Source organism: Ips typographus, linkage group LG3, assembly GCF_016097725.1.
Source record: "Ips typographus isolate SLU linkage group LG3, UJ_Ityp_2.0, whole genome shotgun sequence".
Classification (NCBI taxonomy): domain Eukaryota; kingdom Metazoa; phylum Arthropoda; class Insecta; order Coleoptera; family Curculionidae; genus Ips; species Ips typographus.
This window is the reverse complement of record NC_138424.1, coordinates 8,096,443-8,114,331: the sequence shown is the minus strand read 5'-3', so window position 1 is coordinate 8,114,331 and position 17,889 is coordinate 8,096,443. Positions and strand designations below refer to the sequence as shown.

Below are 17,889 nucleotides of genomic sequence, written 5' to 3'. Positions count from 1 at the left end.
TCATATTTTAAAAAATGAATTGTTTTTAAGGAACAAAAAAACAGCTAAGTGCACCGTAACCTATTATTTTTAGAACCCTATTTGTTTTTACATTTGAAAATACTTTTAAACATATTGTATACATAATAATAATTGTTAAAAAATTTTCAGTGTTTCAATGGCATTACAAGGTACTCTACTATATAATTCCTTATGGCAACGTGTCCGAATGTTACCTAAGATAAGTACACAATAAATTTAACAATCCGAGAACGATATATAATTGCAAATTTTATCACACGCTAAATCGTTCTGTTCAGAAATGATTTAATTGAAAAATTTGGCCACTACAGCACTAACAACCAAAACTACCATGGAAAAGTTAAGGCCGTTGGCGCCATTGCATTCACTGGGTTTGTTCTGTTGAATGTACTGGCACAGGGCTTTGATGAAGTTGGTTTGCGCTAAAGCGTTGTCGTCATTCTTAAACTGGTTGTTAAATACGATGGTAGGAACTGATTTCAATGGGTTGGATACCGCGTTGGTTAAAGTGCCCAGATTGGCCAAGTAGTTGGTACCTGAAATAATATATTTAGAGGCCTGCACTGTAATAATTAAGAAACGTACCGTCAGTATGGGTAGCACAGTTTTCAATCAAGTTCAAATTGTTGACGTGGTTGATTTCTGCACAGTCTTTGGTAGGAAAGGTGGCGTTTTCACCTTTTTTCTCGGTCTTGTCCATCAGGCAGTTAATAAAGCCTACAGCAACTCTGAAATTACATGCAATTATAGTGTAATGTAATTTTTATTTAGTTTAAATACCCACTTGTTAAATCCTAAATCTTCAGTATTTCTGCCTTGATCAATCAACTTTAAGGCACACGCCTGTATTTTGTTGCCCTCGCATTCCTTAGGACCATGATGGCATTCGAATTCGTAATCGTTGGTCTTGAATTCCATCTGTAATTTTCAACAACCAATAAAAACTACTTAGATTTACCTGTAATTTTTTGTATATTTTAGAATTAGTACTGCGACGCTAAATGACTAGTTCATTACCATTTAAATGTGCCCCGCGGTTTGGTAAAACCACATGATTTTCCAACAATACTAAGACTGTAAATTATTTGATCCTGTTATTATTTTTTTTGTCGTTAAAATGGTTAAATAACTGTGTAATGGGTGTAAAATAATTATTCATGTAGGTAATTCAAACTGTAAAGTTTGCTTTGTTTTTTTCTGAAGGTTGAAACTGATGTGATTCCCGTATTACTCACTGAAAATACTTAAAACACAGTTGCGGTAAAAATACACTCTTAACTAAGCTGTAATAAAATAAATATGTTTTTAAATCAAATAACGATGGTTTTTGGTTGCTACTGTTTTAGGGAGAATATTGTTGAGGAAAATATTGTCGTTTAAAATTCAGTTAAAAAAGTCAGTTTTTTGTCATAACTGTCAGTTGGAGCAATTTTGATCAAACTTGGAACAAGTACTTATGAAATTAATACTCCTAATGACGTTTATCAAAACTGCCCAGTGGCATAGATACAGAAAGATTGTTTTCATTTTCGGCCTTATTTCCTACATCACTAGATATTTTTCAAAAATTACACTTTTTTTACTTTTCTTGTTCAGTTTGAAAAAATAAGTAGGTTAGTCAGGTTATCTACTTCTTATAAAATTCTGATTTGAAACTTCGTTTACGAGATAATTGAGTTATTACGTTCAAAGAACCAAAACCAACCCAACCCAACTTAAAAATTGTCTTGGAAACAGTCAAAATTGACTTGAGAGGTTTAAAAATTGTCTTTATAATCAGTTTTCATAGTTTTCAGACAAATTGAAAGACGTTAGTCTTGAAAATTGACTTGAAAACTGTGAAAATCGACTTGAGAGGCTTAAAAACTGTCTTTGTAGCCAGTGGTCATAGTTTTCAGGTAAGTTGAAGAACTAGTATTCAAAATTGACTTGTAGACCTGAAAAATTACTTTCTCTAGAATTTTTGAATACAAACTCACACATGTAAACTTTGAAAATTGACTTATTAGACACAAAAAACTTGTGACTCTGAACCAACGAAAAGTGACATAATTTGAAAAATAGTTTTAAATACAGGATATTGACATTAGATTCATAAAAATTAACTTGAAGACTAACTTTTCAAGCTTCTTTACTTTGCTTTTCATTTTTTTAGAACTCTGGACTATTTTTAGGGTTTTTAAACTGCTTTCAGCTTGGAAAATCAAGAATATCTTCGACAAGTTTTTGACATAGCAGACTTAAAAAACAATTTTAACATTATCCATAGACTTAAAAATGCTTTTTCAAAGCCATTTCAAGCTTTGTCACTATTAAACAGACTTTTAGACACTTCAGTGTTAAAAATTCGACCATTTCTTACAAATCTAGACTTTTTTAGTGCTTTAAGGCTGATTTTAACCTGAAAAATAGAGTTTTAAGGCTCTTCTCGATCTTCACAAGGTTTTGAGTTATCAGGCCAGTTTGTACACTGTCCATTAGTTTTGAAAACGTAATTTCAAACCTCTTCACTATTAAATTGACTTCTTCACTCATCGGTGCAACAAATTGGAGCATTTCTAAGCAATTCAATATTAGTGAATATAGTGAAAGTTAAGTTAGAAAGTAAAAATGTTGCCACTAAATGCTACGATATTAGTCTTGAACACTATTTTTTAGAAATGAAATAGTCCGAAAATTTAATTTGAACTGTTACCAGTGTTTAATTGAATTCTAGACTTATTTTAATCCAGAAAATTGAATTATACACCAAGTAAAGTCCTGAAAATAGACTTTTGGACTATCTTTAATCATAGTAAAGTCATTTCTACCTTTAAAATTAACTTTTAGACTACTTTTAGTAGTAAAAAATAACTGTTTTTCGTGTTTGAATTTTAATACAATTCCTAGTAGTAAATAACAAGTTTTTAGGCTATTTAGTCTTGAATGATCAGTTTTACACTACTTATAGTCTAAAAAATTTCTGGAGAAATTTCTGGTATAGAAACTGGAGTTCTGTCATCTGTCTTCCTTAGGAAACGTTTTTCAGGAAAATGACATAATGCATGTCAACTTATTTTTTGCTGGACTATCGAAAGGTGAATTATCGACACTTAAAACTGGACCACCCTGTATACCACTAGAAAGCTTATACGTCGCTAATGTTGACATTCTCATCTTAAGGAAAATAATGAAAGCAATATAATCATTGTCAATAAGTGTCATTTTCGCTTAACATTATTTACAATTGCTGTGGAAATCACCCTAAGTGTAATTATGTGTTTTAAGCTAATTTAGGCCATAACCATATTTGAACATTTTTAGTATAATTTACTATTTATACATCATTGAAGAACGTACAAGACGAGTGTGCTTTTGGTAAATATAGAATAACCCAATTTTTAACGTTGGATTATTCTGGTTTTTAAATCACTCTGTATTGTATGCACTTCTCGTAATTGCCTGAGAAAGTTTGAGACACCTTAATTAAACTCAAATTTTCCACAACTTAAAATCAATTATCCAAAAATTACTTTCTTTCAATTGAAGAGGCGTGTCAAGGTTACAAACCAATTAACAATACCGCTCATTTACGAATTGCCACTGAAAAATTGATTGGTTTAGGCGTGTAAAAACTAAATTTAGACTTGCAGGGAACAGGTGAACAAACATTTCAATTGCCTGCACAATGAGCATAAAACAATATTTTATGCAAAATACGCTGCTCGAAAACTCACAGTTGCACACACATTAGTATTAGCAGGTAATGTCTTTTGAGTTCAACAACCAATTTATAGAAAAGATCAAGCTTATGGGTATCTTAAAGCGTAGGTGGTTTCTCAATGAATACTTTGTTGTTTTAGTAAGATCCTAATATAATTATTTAAGTCAGTTCAACCATACGCCATAATAAAATTACTAGTCTAGTATAAGAACCGGTTCACATTTTAAAAAGTGGTAATCGCAGTTCTGTCGTGAAACCAGAGTAGACAAGACAAATATTGCTCTTTCCATCCTGGTGACCGTTATGTTAATTGCCTTTACAGCCTTAGTTGTAATTTACCCTCAGATTATCAACAGAAAAGAGAATGTCATCTACATTTAACTGCGTTGAAAATCTAATCTTCACCTGTACCATACAGTACGTTTTTTTTAACGTGCAACATAGGATTTTACGTGTTAAATTTTTAAGCCCATGTTAGACCATGTTGTTTTGGAACTACAAGTGTAAAACTTGACAGGTGTGTGTTTAGTACCCTGAAACTTAAGTAAGTTTACCAATTCAGTCTAAAAAGTGTTTACAAACTAACGAAAAATCATCTTTTTTCGAAAAGATTTTATCTTTCCATGCTCCCTGTATGTATAGTAGGTGCTTGTTGTTTTTGATACTGGCAGGGCAGGTAGCAGGTAGAGTGACATATTTATTTATAACGTCAAAAGGGCATTTTATGATCGTTTGAGATACTGTTTGGTTTCAAACGGAGGTCACTTTGAACAATTTATTTAAAAAAATACTTCTTCTGTACTTAATTCTTGATATAAAGTTTATATTCGCATTTTGACCACCCTGTTTTACTTTCTACACCAAATTTTACCTGCTATCTGCCCTGCAAGTATCAAAAACAACAAGCACCTACTATACATACAGGGAGCATGGAAAGATAAAATCTTTTCGAAAAAAGATGATTTTTTGCGAGTTTTTAATCACTTTTTAGACCGAATTGGTAAACCAACTTAAGCTTCAGAGTACAAAATAGCCACCCGCCAAGTTTTACACCTGTAATTCTAAAATAACATGGTCTAACATAGGCTTAAAAATTTAACACGTAAAATCCTATGTTGCGCGTTAAAAAAAACGCACTGTATATTACAGTTTTGGTTCGTTCTAAAAAGTGAATTTAATCACTCTGGTTCTCCAAATTTCCATCATAAATGTGTTTAAATTAATTAACCACAAAACCTCATTTAGGTTCGTTTAAAGCAAATTTAAACAATTAAAATGGTCGATTTCTATTTGTGTAAAAGTGACTTACTTTTGTCTTGCCATATGGCACCAAAGTCAAATTAACGAAATTGGAGAGGTTGCCTTGCAGCGAGGGGTACAGCTGTTGGGTGAAGAACTTCCTAGAGTCTGGACATAAAGATTCGTAGTATACTGCCACGTTAACCTAGAAAAGAAAAACAAAAGTATACCGGGTGGTTCAGTTTTAAATGTCAATAATTCACCAATCCATAGCCAATTAAAAAATAAGTTGACATGCATTAAGTCATTTTCCTGAAAAATGCTTCCTAAGGAAAATATCAGTCCTTACAAATTTCAGTTTAAAAAATAGGTTTTTTGTCATAACTATCAGAGAAATTTTGATCAAATTTGGAACAAGCACTTATAAAATTAATTATGAATGACCTTTGCCAAAATTCTCCAGTAGCGTAGATACAGGAAGATGGTTTTCAGGTTTTTGCCTTATTTTCTACGTCTCTGGATATTTTTCAAAAATTACAGTTTGTTTTAATTTCATTCTTCACGATGAAGATGTTGTAACCAGTTTTCATGCAAATCGAGAGACTTTAATATTGAAAATTGACTTGTAGACATAAAGAACTACTTTTTCTAGAATTTTGACTACAAATTCATACTGTGGACTTCGCGAACACAAACCACCGGTTTGAGGCAAATAAAACTCCACTATTTAAATTTAACGAGGAAAATTACTAAATTCTTTATTTTCTGCAACCTCTACTTTTTTCCACCAAAAAGACACATTATTTTTTTTAGGTTCTCTACCAGTCTGGTTTACACACATGCACTGTCAAATGTCGATCTTTCAATAATGACGTCTTGCCCGATACACACTATACTTTACAAACAGAGTGCGTTCCGAATTGAGGTTAATTATTATTGTAAGTGCACGACATTCTCCCACCTGAGAAACTTTTGTCAACATAAAAGTTTCTCACAACATAAAAGCAAACTTATAAAATTTCCCCTTTTTTTTTCCAACAACAAAACAAGTCTACAAAAATAAACCTTATTCTAATCTAATAATCTAGACGGCGTCTTTATTAGCCTACCACTCCGCGAAGTTTTCGTTTCGGGTACTCTGCTTTTCACATCACTCCCGCTTTTCGCGAACACCGATTCACTATTTTCACAGTAGTCTTGGGTATCTTCGGCAGCGCCTTCAGCCGGAGTATTCTCGAACTCATCTGTAGCATCCACTTCTAAAGGAAACACTCTCTGGATTGGACGCAGAACATGACCTCCAGAAGTCGCCAGTCGGACTAGTCTAACACGACCATCTCCTCCCGGTAACAATTCAGTGACCCGTCCAAGCGGCCAATTTAGTCGTTTACTACCATCACTGCCAATGAGGACGACCTCCCCGATCTTCACAGGGCGTGACAATTGGTGTTTGTTATATATCACTCGTAATTGTCCCAGATATTCGCTTCGAAATCTCATTCGCAAAGCATCTCTCAGAGTTTGTAACCGCACCACTCTTCGCTGTAATGAAACACGATCAATTTGGTCACAATCGGGAATTCCGCTCTCTGCTTGCTCTCTTAAGTACATAGCCGGTGTTAAAGTGACTAGTTCATTCTTGTCACCAGTCATCTCCGTTAAAGGTCTTGAATTAATGATCGCCTCACAATCACAAAGCAACGTTAACAATTCTTCATAGCTGAGTGAAGCTCGACCTAGTGTTCTTCTGAGAAGTGATTTCATAATTCCTATCATCCTCTCCCAAAAGCCTCCCCACCATGGGGCAGCAGGGGGGTTGAACCGCCATATGATACGATCAATAGCAGTTTTCTCCACGATTTCATCCCAATTCAGGCTTTGCATCAGGTTATTCGCCCCAACAAAGTTTGTCCCGTTGTCCGAGTAAATAGTTTTTGGTCGACCACGTCTCGCAATAAAACGCCTCAAAGCGCGTAGAAAACAAGGTGTAGACAAAGAGGTGGCTAGCTCCAAGTGAACAGCTCGGAAAATAGCACAGGTAAAGAGACAAACCCACACTTTATCGCCATTTTTTAGATGAAGGGGGCCCGCAAAGTCAACACCAACAATCTCGAAGGCAACAGCATCTCTTACTCGGTCGAGCGGCAAAGGTGGCACTAATGTATTTAATGGTTTACCTCCATGCCTCTTACATGTCACGCATTTTGCTAAAACAGAACGTATGTATTTTCGACCACTCAAAATCCAATATTTCTCTCTCAAAACGCTCATTAACATTTGAACACCGGCATGACACTCTCTCACATGTAAGTCGAATATTAGCTTATCCACTACTGGCTGTCTTGAAGGTAGGATAATCGGCAACCGAAACCATTCCGTGTCGTCCCTGTTAATAATAGGCGTCTTCAATCGAATAAGACCTAAATCGTCGACAAAAATATTGAGAGGTTTTAATCTTGGGTCATCCAATGGTAAGTTGGATTGCTGCAATGTCTTTAGAACAAACGTTTCAGCGTCGTTTAGTTCTTTGGCAGTTATACCTCCTTCTTGCTTGCTTGTAGGATGACGTGCATTATGGCAAAATCTGAAAATCCAAGCAATCATTCGAATAGTTTTTATATATTTTGAAAAATAGTTAAGATGCCATTCATCTATTGAATCAATATGGGCGTTAACTAAGGCAACCACAGTTTTTCTCCTTTCTTTGAAAATCTCCTCGTCAGAACAAGGCGGTTCTGATTTAGGCCAATTCTTTTCGTCCTCATAAAGCCAACTTGGTCCCTCCCACCATTTTGATTCGTATAATTTTCTTGCGTAGCATCCTCGAGAAGGCAAGTCCGCCGAATTTAGACGACCAGGCACGTGATTCCAGGATGACACTGAGGTTAATTCACGGATCTCATTAACTCTGTTTCGAACAAAGGTAGACCATTCTTCTTTCCTTCGTATCCATGAAAGAACAGTCGTAGAATCCGTCCAAAAATAGCTACGCATCTTCACATCAAAATTGGACTGCACAGTGGTATACAACCTTGCTGCAATTGTAGCACCTAGCAGTTCTAGCCGTGGTATGGTTATCGCCTTCAAAGGTGCAACTCTTGCTTTAGACGCCAGCAAACTGATTGATACTTCTTTGGTTTGTTCAACTCTTAAAAAAATTACACAAGCGTAAGCCTTTGCACTTGCGTCACAGAAGACATGTAACGAGTAAGTTTCTTGGCAATCAGGTCTTAAATTCACCCATCGTGGGATCTCTAACTCGTGCAAATATTTTAATTCACTGACCCATACCCTAAACTCATTGGCAATCTCTTCATTGACTTCCGAATCCCAGTTTAGTCCTCGCTTCCAAGTTTGCTGTAATAATAGCTTTGGACACAATGTTGTGGGACTCACCAAACCAATAGGGTCAAAAATCCGTTGAGTGTGGGATAATATGAGTCTTCTAGTTATCGTCAGATCCTCGGGTATGTCTACCTCCTTCAAGCTGTTCCTCAAGGACAGAGTGTCTCGATTCAAGTTCCAAGTAAGACCCAAAACATTAATGTCTAACTGATTCTTGTTCATCCTAGGACTTTTACTACAAGATTTCTCCCACCCTGTAAGTTCAAACTTACCCTTGAGCATGATTTCAAAAGATTCCTTAACAAATGACTCCACTGATGCTTCATCTGGCAAACTTGTAACGCAATTATCCACATAGAAACAACCATTAAGTTTATCCAAAGTATTCATTTGATAAGGCCATTCTGAAGAAGCTATTTTTTCCTTGGTTAGCTCAAGATGGTGTCTTATTGTCGCCGCAAGAAGAAACGGGCTGCAGTTAACGCCAAACACCACCCGTCGATGTCGGTAGATAATCTCCTCTTCTTTGCTGTTGATCCACAAAAACCTGAGAAAATCCCGATCTGCTTCATTTACTGCTATTTGAAGAAACGCCTTTTTAATATCAGATATTACTCCAATTCGGTACTTTCTGAACCCAATCAAAACATCAGGTATAATCTCTATCAAATTGGGGCCCTTTTCCAAACATTGATTTAAAGAAGGGCACTGACCTTGTCTTGCACCAGCGTCAAAAACTGGCCGGATCTTGGTAGTCGCTGAACTTTCTCGTACAACTGGTCTGTGGGGCAAGTAGTGACTATATGTTGTTACATTTCCCTTGGGTACTCGCTCAATAATTCCAGCTTCTTCCCATTCCAGTAATACGCCGTTATATAGTTCATACAAATCCATTGTGTTCAGCTTTCTCAAAGTGGATGTCAAACGTTTCTGAGCAACTAACAGATTACTGGGAAGTACAGGATGCCCCTCCAGCCATGGTAGTCTTACTTCATAGCGGCCTTCACTGTCCACTTTTACTGTCTCATTGAAAAAAATCTCTGCTGAAATTTCCAATTCCCTTCTACTTTTGTCTCTGCTGGGTTCAGTTATGCCTAATATATCCAACTCCCACAAATTGGCAATAACTTGATCATTAAGATACAAATTTATGGTTGAAGTAGCCAGATGGTCCTTCCAATACTCATTTTGCAATTTGCCCATCAAAGTCCACCCAAGTAGTGTTTCTACAGCCACCAGTCCACAGTCAAGTAGATGTTTCCTTCCAGTAATTAAGTAACCTGCCGCATCTGCCCCTATCATTACCTCAATGGCAGAATTTTCCGCAGTATCTGCAAGCTCTATGCCTAGGCTATGCAACTCATCAATCCAGAGTCCTGGAGGTACAGGAATCACTTCATTGCATATGGTAGGTTGGCTCAAAACTTCTAATTTGCATCTATGACCCTTGTATACTAGTTCTACCTCAAAACGACTGTGGGTCTGTTCCACTAAACGACCTCCAAATAAACAGTGCAGTATTTTATGTCGAGATAATTCAACTAACTTTAATTTTTGAACAGTAGACTGCAAAACATAAGAACGTTGCGATCCTGTGTCTATTAGAGCACGAACACTACAGGAACCATTAGGGGCAGCCATCTCAACGCGTAAAGTTTGCATAAAAACTCGAGAAGCAATACCAAGGCTAACACAGTTAGTTGCTACCAAATCTTCCTGGTGAATTGAGTGTTGAGCTTCAATAGGTTGTTCACTGGCAGTTGGTGTATTCCTATTTGATTTTATCTCAGGACACATCAAAGTGACATGACTCTTTTCACACACCAAACATTTTACATGACCTCTACACTTTCTAGCTTGATGTCCTTTCCTTAAACAAGAGAAACATGCTCTTTTATCATTAACAATTTGCTTCTTTTTCTCTAAAGGTAATTTTGTTGCCTTGAAACAATTTACACTTTCATGACCACCTTCACAAAAGAGACACTTAACAACTGTAGTATTATTAAGCAAGTCAGCTGCAGTTGATGGATATTCTAGTGACACCTTTTTCCTCCGTTCTACATGGCCACCTGGAGTATCCGAGCGATTTCCTACACTACATAGTCCAAAACCTTCAGCAGCAAGACTGATTCGTTGCTCATTTTGTACTTCACTTTGCAAAAATGTCATCAAAGCTTTAAGTCGACTTTCTAAGCTGTTGTTACAACCACTTGGTACACTATTAGAATTTTCTTCATATTCCTCATTTTCTTTCAAATGTCCCACAGTGCTACGTTGCCATACTCTTAGTAATTCCTCAGGAAGACAAGATTCAATTAATGGGTAAAGAATGGCAGCATACTTATCAGCTGTAATTCCTAAAGTTTGAAGTGACCTTAACTGAGTTTCGAGACTATCATAAAGGTTAAACAACTCAATTTTTGTCTTGGCTAGGGCGTTGTTTAAAATTAACTTCAATAGTTCCCTGACATATACTTCAATTTGTAGGTCTTCCCTACCAAACCTACTTCTTAAACTATCTACAATTTGTACATAATTTACTCCTATAGCAGGAAAACTTTCAACAACTCGCCTAGCCCTACTACCTGGCACAGTAGACTGAATAAGATATTCGATCTTGTCAGCAGGGTCCATCTCAATATCTTCATGGATTTTCTTAAATTGTGCCCAAAAGGAAAGCCAATCTTTTATGTTTCCATCAAACTTTTTAAATTGTATTACAGGCAATTTAAACTTCCTCTTACCTGTAATAGCAGCAACGGAACTAGCACTTTCATTTAAGTCATCAATTTGAGGACTGTCCACTTTACGTAGCTTCAAATAGCACAATTCAAGGGTTTTTGCACGTTTTAAGTATGTATCACACATGTCTTTCTCTTTAATTAAGTCCTCTTCTTCAACATCACACACTAACATAGCTTCAAATATCTCGGCGTCTTTCACCTGCAGTTCTGCTAACTTCCCAGTTAATAACTCCTGCAACACTTGTGCCTTCTGTAACTGGTCTTCAGTTGGCTCTGCTAATACAGTCTCTAACTCTGTACAGCACCTTGTAAAGGATGCCCGAAGAACTTTACGGCCTTTTTTCTTGATTTCGAGATCCATCTTTCCACAGACTGTAACTTTACACAAATGAAATCTCCCTAAACTTTGGACCTGAAGTCTCCAACACAATAGTCAATTTTCCCCGTCCTGTCACGGTCGCCAAATGTGGACTTCGCGAACACAAACCACCGGTTTGAGGCAAATAAAACTCCACTATTTAAATTTAACGAGGAAAATTACTAAATTCTTTATTTTCTGCAACCTCTACTTTTTTCCACCAAAAAGACACATTATTTTTTTTAGGTTCTCTACCAGTCTGGTTTACACACATGCACTGTCAAATGTCGATCTTTCAATAATGACGTCTTGCCCGATACACACTATACTTTACAAACAGAGTGCGTTCCGAATTGAGGTTAATTATTATTGTAAGTGCACGACACATACATTTAAACCTTAAAAAGTAGTTTAGTCTTGAAAATAGTCTTAGATAAAGGACATTGACATTAGATTCACGAAAATTGTCTTGAAAACTAACTTTTCGTGCTTATTACTTTGCTTTTCATTTTCTTAGAATTCTGGACTATTTTGAGTTCTTCCTAACTGCTTTCAGCTTGGAAAATCGAGTTTCAAGACTATCTTTACCAAGTTATGGACATAGAAAACTTAAAAAACAATTTTTGCATTCTTCATAGACTTAAAATGTCATTCCAAGCTTTGTTAATATTAAATCGACTTCTAGACACCTCAGTGCTAAAAATTCGAGTATTTCTTAAAAATCTAGACTGTTTTTAGTGCTTTAAGGCTGTTTTCAGTGCCTCAAATCGAGTTTCAAGACTATATTTACAAATTTTTTGACTTATCAGGCCTAATACCCAGTATGTACACTATATTCATAGTCTTGAAAGTGTCATTTCAAGCTTCTTCACTATTAAATTGACTTCTACACGCATAGGTGCAATAAATTGTAGCATCTCTAAGAAGTTGAGACTGTTTTTAGTGCTTTTTAAGACTGAAAAATTGAGTTTAAGACTATTTTTAAAAGTCAAATTTCTTCAGCAATATACCAAAAGGTACCAAATGCAACGATATTAGTCTTGAAAACTAATTTATAGAAATGAAATAATCCGAAAATTTACTGTACTTCTAGACTTGTTTCAGTCCAGAAAATTGAGTTGTGCACCAATTAAAATCCTGAAAATACACTTTTTAACTCTCTTTAGTCCTAGTAAAGTCAGTTCTAGCCTTAAAAGTCAACTTTTAGATTATTTTTAGTAGTAAAAAATGAGTTTCATGTACAATACAATCTTTGTCTTGATTTCCGGACTGTTTTTAGTTCTTGAAATCCAGTTTCAGACACTCGACCAGGATGGCAGTCTGAGAAAATGAATTCTTGAATGTTCAGTTTTACACTATAAAACGATTTTTTAAATTGAAATTTGGAGGACTGTATTTTCCTTAGGAAACGTTTTGCAAAAAAATGACATAATGCTCAGTCAACTTACTTTTTGATTGTTTGAATGGTGAATTATTGACACTAAAAACTGGACCACCCTGTATAGTAGAAATTCAGCTTTGGTTAATGCTCAAACCGTCATTAAAAATCAATTAACAGTGTTTTAAATAAAAAAGTTTTTATCTGGAGAATTTACAGTGTTTTATGTGGTGTCACACACATTTAAAATTTTTAGAAGTACTTTGCAATGGTGTTTTAGTTGTAGTAATAGCAGGTAGTTTTAAATTTAGTTGCTCACCCAAAATTTAATTATTGCCATTAGATTTTACTCAGTACTCACTAGTTTTAATATGGCAAAAAGTACTTTTCAACACCCATTTAGGTTTAGAAAAATAAGCATTTAGATAGAACAAATAACCTTGTATTTGGTTTCCTAATTTTAGGATTAATATGCACATTCTCGTTTAATTCAAAAATGGTTAAAACACAGGCAGAAAGCGTGTTTTCATCTCCCAACTACTCTCTGGTGCGGGAAAGCACCATTAATGCAACACTACTTATTAAGAAGTAGAAAAATTTAAAACCTATGAACACCGATCATTTGAGCTTTAAGGAAAAATTAAATAAAGAAAATCAATAAATGTCCTATTATGTGTGTTTTAGAGCTAAAAATGTATGTACCCACAAATAGCTCTGTAGTAACATTAGATTAAGCTTAAATGTCTATGTGGAAAACCAATAAGTTTTCCATCTAGAGATTTGGAACAATTTTTTGATTCTTCTCAAGACAGTAGCGGGTTGAAACAAAATTTCTAATAAGTAGGATAGTTATTCGGTCAAGGCGGGTGTAGTCCTTCTTCAAAAAGCAAAAGTTTCCATTTATAGCAGAAATCCAAACAAATACTTATTTTAATTGAAGCTCTTACAATGAAGCAGTAATTTTCCATTTCCTGTCTTATTAATTATTATTATGGTTTACGTAGAATTTTCTGACCGTAACGACCCATAGCATTTTTTTAATATATAGGTCAATACTTTAACGAGTATTGTTGTTGATTGTTGAAATAGTGGCAATTAACGATGGTCATCAGCTAATTAGTTTTTAAACCATAACTAAAGTCAGTGAATACCTATATCGTTACATACTAAACACATATGAGGTAACTTTCGGTTGTCGGTGCAATTATTAAGCCAAACTTGCACATTGATCAAATATTTTTATAATAAGTGGTTGCGACTTGAATATTGCAAAACCCGTTGCTTTTGTGGCTTCGTCTGACGCAAATTGTTGTTGCAACTGTTTAATTCTTCTAAATTATTAGTTTTTCGTTGCAAGAGAAAATATGTTATAGTCAAGGTTTGTCAGTTCTATTCAATTTAGTGCTTTTTGATCAGAGAAAATTAATCAAATTAAAAGGGATTTTTGAGAGATGAACAAAAGTCACGTGAAGATAGAAAATTTTATAAAGCACATTTGCCCAAGAACAATGTCACGTGACAATATAATAAATAGAATCAGTTGAAAATTTTTTCTATGAATTAACATGGTGTTCTGAAGATATACAATTAAATAATTACGAAAAGGTTTAGAATATTTATTATAAAACCCCTGTATAGCCTCTGTTACCTAAGAAGTAAACTGTACAAGATTCCGTTATTACATAGGTATAGGTATAAATAACTAATAATTAAGTCCAACAGGAAATCTTCAATTATTCAAAATTCAAAGGCATAATTAACACAGCAACCATTAAATTGGGTTAATCATCGCATACTGTAACAAATTATTGATTAATCAAATACTAGAACAAACTCCTACTTAATAAGCGAAATGTCAGCATTTAGTCCTGATTTTTGTTTCATCCATTTTCAAGGGTCAATCCGGAAGGTTAATGAACATTTGTCACAGCTTAAATTACAGAGCGTCCCAGTTTTTTTTTTTTAGTAAAATCACACTCAATATAGGGCCAAGTCCAATTGATTTTTGCAGTGACGCAAAAACGTTTGTTTGAAATCGTACACGAATCGTTAATATTCATTGATAGAACCTTCGTCTACAAACGTTGAGGAAGTACGCGCTTTTCTAAGGTCGCCACTTAATCCAGGGCCGCAAAACCTTCACAGTGGCAAATTAGGTTTTAGCTGTATTTCGGTTCGGGTCTGGTTGTGAATTTAGAAACAAAATGAGGTGTTTGTTAACTCTTTAAAAAACGACTTAAGTGTTTAAAAATTTATTTAAAAATCTTGTTAAAAAGCTTGAAATTTATTTAACACCAACCCATTGAGTATTGAGAGTTGCCACTATAACCAACAGTCGTGATGAGATAAATTAAGTCTTATTAACATTAATTGTACAGGGTTGATTAATTTTTAATGGAAAACCCTGTAATTTTCTGATGACATGATCTTATTCTGCTGATTCGAAAAATATTTAAGAAGTTGATGTTTGGTTTAGCCGATTTCGAATTATTGGCCACATTCATAAGAACAAATCGATTAGCAATTTAAATTGGATGGTAATGCTTTTTCGATTTTAAGGGACCGAACGTCACGATGACGTAATTTGACAGTTGGTCAATATATTGTTTTGTTAAGTTACGTCATCGTTACGTCAAATTTGCTCTGCACGCTGGATGGAACATCAACTGGAATACTGATGACGTTCAGTTTTATCACCGCCTACTATACTAGAAAGCCTAGAAGGTGCCTGTCAAAAATTCCAATATGGCGGGAATAGTGGTGACAGTTTGCGTTTGTTTGTATTGTGGAAATTGAGTTTTTTTGACGATTAGATAAATTTTTATTGTTTAAAATCAAGACGTGAGGTTATTTGCGTAAGTTATTTTTGTTTGCTGCCGTTCATAAGTTTTTCAAGCCACATTGTAACAGCAATTCAGGAAAAAACCCAAACCGTGTCAGTTTTTTACTTTACAAAGAACCGGACCTAACTCAACAGTGGTTGAACACTTTGAAGTAGGATGATTTTACTCCAACACTATACTCAATGGTAGGTACAAGTGGATTCTAGTACAGTAAACTTATTAGGTACTTGTTACATGCACAGGTATGTGAGTTACATTTTAAAGCATCCTTCATTGTGAAAGCAAGAAAAATAATTTTGAATGAATGTTCTTGGTAATAACATAAGAACCATTTACCAGTTTTGCTTACCTAGTTTCAAGGATTTACAGATTTTCTTACATTGAACAGTGTTTAAACTAGTTTGCTGTGTGTTGTACTTTCCAGGACAAATGTTCTAACCAATTTGTTTAGCCTGGACTTGATTGTGTATAAAAGCTCTATCTATACATATCTGGATCAGGAATGAACCTTTCTTTGATTTTTCAGTCACAACTTGCAATCAACTACACGAAATAATAAAAAAAAAACATATTTCTTACTGCATCTGCATAGGTTTGTGTATAAAACGAAAACCGCTAACGCCGCCACTAAAAGTGACATTTTAGGCTTTCTAGATTCATTGATTATTCTTGACAACCGTGATTTTGAAAAATAGTAAAATCACAATTTTTAAATGTCAATAATTCGAAAACAGCTAAATCAACTTATTATACAGGGTCTCTAAAAGGTCTATACAAAATTCTATGACATATTCCTGAGGACATCAAAATAAGCCGATTTAAAGCAACTTTCCTTAGTCCGTTTTCGAGATACAGAGTGGTAAGTTAAAAAATAAAAATGGATGGTTTTTAAAAATTTATTGTACATTTTGTAGCATATTATTTTCAAATCTGGTAGCCAGAGGTTTTTTGAGATCTTTGGACACTAATTTGAACAAATTTTAGGTGACAGTATTTCGGTACAGTATCGGACACTATAAAAACCGAAATATCCTGACAACGGTTTACATTCGCGGTTCTTAGCAGGATTACCTTTTTTGCTTTAAAATATGTAAAACATCATTTTCTTAAAAAATAAATAAGAAAAGTACACCGAGAAAAAAGTTACAGTCACTTAAAACCATCAGAAGTACATACACTGTAAAGCGCCTTGCAGTAAAAATGTGTCTAAATTTGAGTTTCATATCTCAAAAAAACCCCTGGGGATTTGAAAGTATAATAGGTTACAAAATTAACATTATTTAAAAAAAAATCGATTTTTCTTTTTTAACTTTACCACTCTGTAGGTATCTCGAAGACGGAGCAATTCAAACTAAAGAATACATACGAATATGTCATAGGATTTTGTACAGACCTTTCAAAGACACCCTGTATATTTTTATCATATCATCAGAAAATATACAGGGCGTTCGATTAAAAATGTATCAACTCAGAATTCCGCAAAACACATATCAGTTAAAGAAATGCTGGTTTACCGGAATGAAAGTCACGTACAGGTGTTAAATTCTTTTGGTTTTCTACATGCAAAATAAATACACAATATTTTTCTTAATATCGACTTCACGCAAGCATCTGTTAAGGCCTTCTTTACATGATACTTTTACACACACACAACCCAATTCTTCCTGGTCATGTATAGTTTGCCCTTTTGAGGACAATAATCAATTTTCACGTTATGCAAACGAAACTCACCCTGTGATTTTCATGATTTAAATTGCCCGAGTGTTGATGTTGATGTTCGTCGTGTTGAGCCGTTACAATATACAGAGTGGCACAGAGCACCAACGATAATTTGAACAACATTTTCAGATGCGGTGATTTCTTCAGAGTAACAAGGCGCGCGTTATGGTAGCCGACACTTACTAACTAGCCAAGTTAGCGTGGGTCGTAACGGTAAAACCCAGGCTGGCTGGTAACCTCGTGAAAGAGCGGTTTGACGCGCAGATATACGAATGGAAAAAAAGTCAACAGGTGATAGTCTCTTCGTCTTCCACTTTCTGTAAATGCACGCAATGACCTGCCGTATTTCTTTGTAAATGGCGCTATTTAGATTGTCCATCACACTCAACAATGCTGTTCAAGGTTTAGTTTGTTGATTTATGCATATTAATTAAACTAAAAACTTAAAATGGCTTAAAGGTGTGAGAAACACCTTTGCTTGAAAGCGATGACCCTGTATACATTTATCTCTAAGACCACTAAGTCCTCATGCTTAA

General features: G+C 34.9%; 1 protein-coding gene and 1 long non-coding RNA gene across 2 annotated transcripts in view; one reads left to right on the top strand and one right to left on the bottom strand.

Moving 5' to 3' along the window:
• The window catches only part of LOC145726816 (uncharacterized), a 133,834-nt gene that overhangs the window by 107,625 nt on the left and 8,320 nt on the right, over positions 1–17,889 (top strand). The window lies entirely within an intron of this gene.
• Positions 50–17,524, bottom strand: LOC145726805 (GILT-like protein 1). The gene is made up of 5 exons (XM_081976054.1): positions 17,366–17,524; positions 5,034–5,168; positions 806–939; positions 607–749; positions 50–557 (listed from the first exon to the last, which is right to left on the bottom strand). Exons 1-5 carry the CDS (start codon positions 17,474–17,476, stop codon positions 307–309), a joined length of 774 nt encoding a protein of 257 aa, XP_081832180.1. The 5' UTR covers positions 17,477–17,524; the 3' UTR covers positions 50–306.